The sequence below is a fragment of the Piliocolobus tephrosceles genome, unplaced genomic scaffold, assembly GCF_002776525.5.
Source record: "Piliocolobus tephrosceles isolate RC106 unplaced genomic scaffold, ASM277652v3 unscaffolded_24980, whole genome shotgun sequence".
NCBI lineage: Eukaryota > Metazoa > Chordata > Mammalia > Primates > Cercopithecidae > Piliocolobus > Piliocolobus tephrosceles.
Window position 1 is genome coordinate 1 of NW_022307621.1, and position 6,499 is coordinate 6,499.

Consider the following 6,499-nt stretch of genomic DNA (forward strand, 5'->3'; position numbering starts at 1 on the left):
AAAAAAAAAAAAAAAAAAAAAAGAGTTCACATCTTTTATTATGTCTATTCATAAGAATTTAAGGTTTTGTGATGCTTTTTAAAAGGCATATTTTACAATTCCATCTCCAATTTGTTGCTGGTATGATCGTTTTTTACACATGGTTTTATATTTATTGATTTTTCTAAATGTATTTATTCATTAAAAAATATGTATTTGCCTTTACTACATTCACCTGATTTTTAAATGTCCTTTGAATCCTATACTAGCTAATAACATTAAATGAAGTTTTAGAAATAAAATTATATATGTTCCTTACAAAAATTCTATGGGCATCCCTACCAGATTTAGATACTTGATTTTCTGAATTTATTTTCGAAAATAAGTTCTCTGTTTATTATTGGTTCACCAAGAAAAAATAAATAAATATTTTCCTATTAACACCTTAGTCTCTATGAGAAATCATCATCTCTATGTAACTATTTTTGCAGACTGCAAGCCCATTTGCTGGTTGTCTACTGATGCTCGTGGCATAAAAATACAACAATGAGTTCTAGAGAAGACCTGATCCTTGCTGCCTGGATCATAATGGAGAGATCATTAAAATAATGGAGTATATACCTGAAATTTTGAATAGTCAAACATTTCAATCAGTGTAGTATTTTCCCAGAATGTATTTATTGAAGATTCAAGCACAAAAAGAATGCAATTTAGCAAGCATTTGCTTAATCGGGTAAAGATAACGCAGTGTTTAATAATGTACCTTCTAGAGCTGTGATCAAGACAGATTTTGGTGCTCCTTCTTGTTTCAGTAAAAAAAAGACAATGATTTGTTGATTTCTCCCATGTGCCTAGGAAAGGAGAGTCGCAACACATTCTAGATATAACTAATTCTGTTGTAGAGCAAAAACCAGTGATATCTTCTCAGTAGCATTTTTTGTCTAATATGTAAACTTATAAAATAATTATTAATTAATAAAGAATTATAGATGCTTTAAAATTATGCATTTTCAAATATGTTCCTAGGTGCCTCTTTTCTTGCAGTCAAGAAATTAACTTGCAGTTCAAATATGAATTCACCTGATAAGAATAGTGTGTCTTAACAAATATTTCAGTACATTGCACCAAACCTTCTACATATCTAGGACTCAAAAAATATATTTGACACATTTTAAAACATGAAAATATTATTAAATTAGTACTTCACATTTAATTAATCTTTTAAGGTAATTTGTGCATTGGCTTTTTGTTAGACATAGCAATTCTTCAGTTTTTTATTTCTATATTTGAATTAATTTAAATATATTTAAATTAGTTTAATAAAATTATAAAATCAAATTTCTATAAGCAATAAGGAAGTAAACTCTATAAAATGTATCAAATATTTAACCATAAATGTTTGTAATAAATTCTGAAGTTAAGATTACAATATTATATTGAAACAGTGGAAAGTTCACAAGGAAGTATGTTAATGCTCACAATAATGAATAACAAATTAAAGGTAAAACTGACCTGTATATAATCGCATTACTATATCCAGTCTATCACTGATGAACATTTAGGTTGACTCCATGTCTGCTACTGCAAATAGTGCTGAAATGAACATTCACACCCATATGTCTTGATAATAGAACAATTTATATTCCTTTGCGTACTTACACATTAATGAGATTGCTGAGTCTAATGGTAATTCTGCCTTTAGCTCTTTGAGGAATTGCCACACTGTCTTCCACAATGGTTGAACTAATTTATATTTCCACCAAGAGTATGTAAGCATTCGTTTATTCTCCACATCCTCTCCAGCATTTATTTTTTGACTTTTTAGTAATACCAGTTGTGGCTGGTGTGAGATGATATCTCCTTGTGGTTTTGATTTGCATTTATCTAATAATCAGTGATATTGGACTTTTTTCCACATGACTGTTGGCCACATGTATGCCTTTTGAAAAGTATCTGTTCATGTCCTCTGCCCACTTTCTAATGGGGCTATTTTTTTCTTGTACATTTGTTTAAGTGATTTATAGATGCTGGATATTAAACTGTTGTCAGATGCAGAGCTGGCAAATATTTTCCCCATTCTATAGGTTGTCTATTTATTCTGCTGAGAGTATATTTGGCTATGCTTTTGTATAATTAAATCCCATTTGTCAATTTTTGCTTTTGTTGCAATTGCTTTTGATGTCTTTGTAATGAAATCTTTGCTCATGTCTATGTTCTGAACGGTATTGCCTAGGTTGACTTCCAGGATTTTTAGAGTTTTTGAGTTTTATGTTTAAGTCTGTAATCCATCTTTAGTTAATTTTTGTATATGGTTTAAGGAAGGGGTCCAATTTCAACCTTCTACATATGGCTACCCAGTTATCCCAGCACAATTTCTTGAATACAGAATCCTTTCCCCATTGCTTGCTTTTGTTAAATTTGTCCAAAAGATCCGATAGTTGTAGGTATGCAGTCTTATTTGCACGTTCTCTATTCTGTTCCATTGATCTATGTATCTCTTTTTGTATCAGTACCATACTGTTTTGGTTACTGTAGCCTTGTAGTATAATCTGAAGTCAGGTAGTGTAATGCCTCCAGCTTTGTTCTTTTTGTTTAGAATGGCTTTGGTTATTTGGGCTCTTTTTTGGTTCCATACAAATTTTAAAACACTTTTTTTCTAGTTTGTAGAATAATCACAATGGTACTTTAATGATAATAGCATTGAATATATAAATTGCTTTGGGCAATATGGTCATTATAATGAAATTGATTCTTCCTATCCATGAGCATGGAATGTTTTTCCATTTAATTGTGTCATTTCTGATTTCTTTGAGCAGTGTTTTATAGTTCTCTTTATAGAGATCTTTCACCTCTCAGGCTAGCTGCATTCCTAGGTATTTTATTTCTCTTTGTGGCAATTTTGAATGTTATTGCATTACTGATTTGACTCCTTTTAAGGTAATTTAAACATATCTGTCATGTAGGGGTTAAATAGCTACTGACTTTCCTTTCCCATTCAAGTTGAGATTTTCTTAATTTTTGGTATAAAGAGTGCAATTTCATTGATATATGGACCTTATAGGTGTTGTGTTATAGTACCAGACCTAACATTTTGAATGTTCTAACAAGTTTCCAGTTAATTAAAATGCTGTGGCTGCTGGACTACAGAGGCAAAGAGCAGATTAGATAAGAGGTTTTCTATCCTACTTGCATCTATAAATATTCTGGGAAGATTTTTAAACATGTGGCTAACTGAACTCCAGTCAAGTATTTTTAGCCAACTAGGCTAGGATAAGAGCAGGCAGCAATACTTTTAAAATCTTTCCATTTGATTCTAGTATGTGGCTAGAATTACCTTGAAAAGGGTGATTCACAGTTTTCAGGTGTGAAATACAAAATGAACACACACGATACATGTTGTTGAAGGAAGTGTATCATAAGACACAAAACTAAAAAATTTCCATGCATTTTCTGAGGCTTGGAAGTTCTTGCTGTAGCAGCACGTCTCCTGAAAGAACTAGAGCAATGGAGCCACTTAGAAATATTTTCCTTTTCCTACCTTCTTTTAATTATTTGTAATTTTACTTTACATTAAGTTGAGGATTAATTATCATCTAATTATGGTATGTGTTCTTCAATCCAGACATATTCCCAGATATATTCCTCCTCTAACTAAAAAAGTAGCAGAAAACAATCTTTTCCTGATCTATTATTTGCTGAAATAGGTACATTTGGTTGCCTTTTTGTCTACTGGCATAAGGAACCTTGCATTACCATAGTCTGAGATTTAGCTTTAGGATTTTCTATAGTAGTCCCAAGTAGAAGCATCTGCTCCTGGATATCCAGGAGTAGACACCTGTGGTCAATAGGGTCTAAAGTTGCATTACTGGACACACGTGTCCACCAGCTGGGTTCCTGTGTAGGATGACTAAAGAGTCTGCTTGTACTCCTGGCCCTTGGCTTCCTAAACCATTACCTCATTGTACTCTGGCCTTTGGCTTAAAGATTCAGCACACCTTGAGGGAGAGCATCTAAAATCTGCAAAATATTATACCCTCGTGGATTTCTTTGGGTGATTTATTTGTTAGAACCAATGGATGCTATAATCACGTGGCTATTATTTTGTTTCTTTCCCCACAATGTAGGAACACGGTTCTGAAATATTCCCATATTAATACAAAAAAAAAAAAAAAAAAAAAAAAACACTCTCAGAGCACCGAGATAGCCAATTATCTTTGGGCAGGAAAGGTAAACATATATCTAGAATACAGAAGGATCCTAGTAAGGATGCATCACAGTCATCTCCAGGGGACAGTCATCTGATATCCCAAATTACCACCCACTGGTTGAAGATATTTGTCTCTGCTGCTGTGAAGTTGGATACCCAGAAGTGGCAACAGTGGGATCAACACAGGTGGGGATGGTGGTTGTGAGGCATGGCTCATGTCATTTTACACATTCATAGCCCTGTCCAGGCCATCATGGCTACTTCATTACAGACTCTATTATGCAAATATTGTGGATGTTAAGAGAAAAGACTGAGTTCAGTTAATCTGCTTACAAGTGGATAAGCCTTCCAGTATGGTTGGTTGTTTGGCATCTTATCTGTGGAAGATATACTCTGCTTTTTGCAGAAATAAATACAATTCTGCACATGTAATTTCTTATTCATATGAGTGCATCCACATACCTCTCCTCTGGCACTTCCTCTCTGTGATCTTCCAACTTTCTTTATCAGAGACTGTGACCAACCAGCTATTACTAATTCATGCATATACCTGACTTGGTGCATTTCTCTCTCCACACTAAGTTGATGACTACATGCTGTCCTCAAATATCTGCTAACTCAAGATAATACCTCGCAGCCACCCAAGATTGTGGCCATAGTGTGGGGGCAGCCCACTTTTACTTGCACAAATATATGATGCTGACCTATTCAAAAAGCCTAGATTTTCTTATTGCCGTTTTGGTTTTCTTCTTTTATTTGTTTGCAATTTTTGTTTCCCCGTTTACTATTAGCTGATTGAGAAAACTCATGAGGTCACTGGAGTGAGCTGATGCAAAGGTGTTAGAGTCAGAGAGAAAAATGGTAGGAGGAACTGGAACACATGTCCATGTAAATGAAGCATGACCTCTGAATCTACTTGAACCAAACCCCAAAAGTACCTAATGTTCATCCTAATATTGAATGGTGCTGAGCCCCACCTGACCCTAAAAATTGGTGAGACTGGCCTCCTCCACTTATGCAGTGCAGCTCAGTCACATACTTTTTAAATGCCTCATGGGTTACCTACCATTACACAGTGATATTCTGCATTTTGAACAAGAAATTTTTTATTTGTTTTCTGGTCATTGTTTGGTCTTTTCTAAAATCCCAGGGATTTGTGCCGTGAGTTTTATTGGAGTTTGCAAGAGAGTTCACAAAGTGTTGCCATCTAATGCAGATGCATCTAGCACCAAACAATGTTCTGGATCACATGACAGAGCCACTTGTGTCAAAGCCCAAAACCTTCTGCAAAACCTTCTCTTTTGCTGAGCCCACTCCAAAAAGACAGCCTTCCAAGTTAGTTTGCAAGTGGGGAGGTGGTGTAGACCCACGTGTGGGATTTGTTGCGTCAACACTCTAAGTAGGCCTTGCCAACACTGTGCTGCATTCTCAGTGATTGGAGCTGCAAAGTACAGTTATTTATCCTTACCTTGAAGGGAATGAGCTATTGCTACTCACGCACCTTCACTAAATCCCTGATACCTTCTCCAATGTGACAGGCCCTTAAATTTTGTAGGGTTGAATCCCACACTCTGGTCTTCATGTGCTTTCACTGAACATCCAGAGTCCTTATTATTTTCTGCTGATCCTATCTAGTTACCTTGATGACGTCAAAATTGTGTTGTATGGGGTGATGCTTTGTGAAGCGTCCACAGGATCAAAGTTTCTTCAGCCTCATTGTGAATGTGTTGTCAGGAGAGTTAAGATAGCCCTGGGCCGAGACTGAGGATGTGAGCTGCTGTTCACCCCAGATGACTGCAGAGCCTCTCGGAGACTGCGATGGACTCTGCCTTCACTCTGTGGCTGGGCCCTGGGTCTGGTCGTGCCCTGCTGGAGCCTCAGCTGCGCTCATCTGCAGGTGCCAGCAGAGGGCGCCTCTCACATTCACGGAAGAGGCGGGGAGGGCGTTCTCCAGACAATGGTGAAGCTTGTGTATTTAAAACCACAGGACATTCCCACAATTTGCATGTATCCCTCCTCCCACATCTGAAGTGGTCCTGCTTCTCAGTATTTTATAAGAGGGTTTTTCTCCTAGATGTGTCTTCAGCAAAACTGAAGTCAAAAGCACTGAGATGGTGTCCCCATTGCAACTCCTGGGGCTTCTGTTCCTTTGGGTTCCAGGTGAGACTATTTAGAAAAAGCTGAAACTAATTCTTTGAATCATTAATTTTCGTAATTAGGAACCAAGGACCATATGGAACTTGCCTTGTTTTTAAATGTGATTTTTTTTAAGTAATGCATATTCTTTCATCTTGTCCTACTAGATTAGTGGTG

At 36.2% G+C, this 6,499-nt stretch overlaps 1 gene segment (V, D, J or C); it reads left to right on the forward strand.

Moving 5' to 3' along the window:
• Window positions 1–6,253: 6,253 nt before the first annotated feature.
• LOC111524946 overlaps window positions 6,254–6,499 on the forward strand; it is a gene marked incomplete at its 3' end in the record, with an annotated part of 742 nt that continues 496 nt past the window's right edge. Inside the window, 1 exon segment of the V gene segment in view lies at window positions 6,254–6,346. Coding sequence covers window positions 6,298–6,346 — 49 coding nt within the window.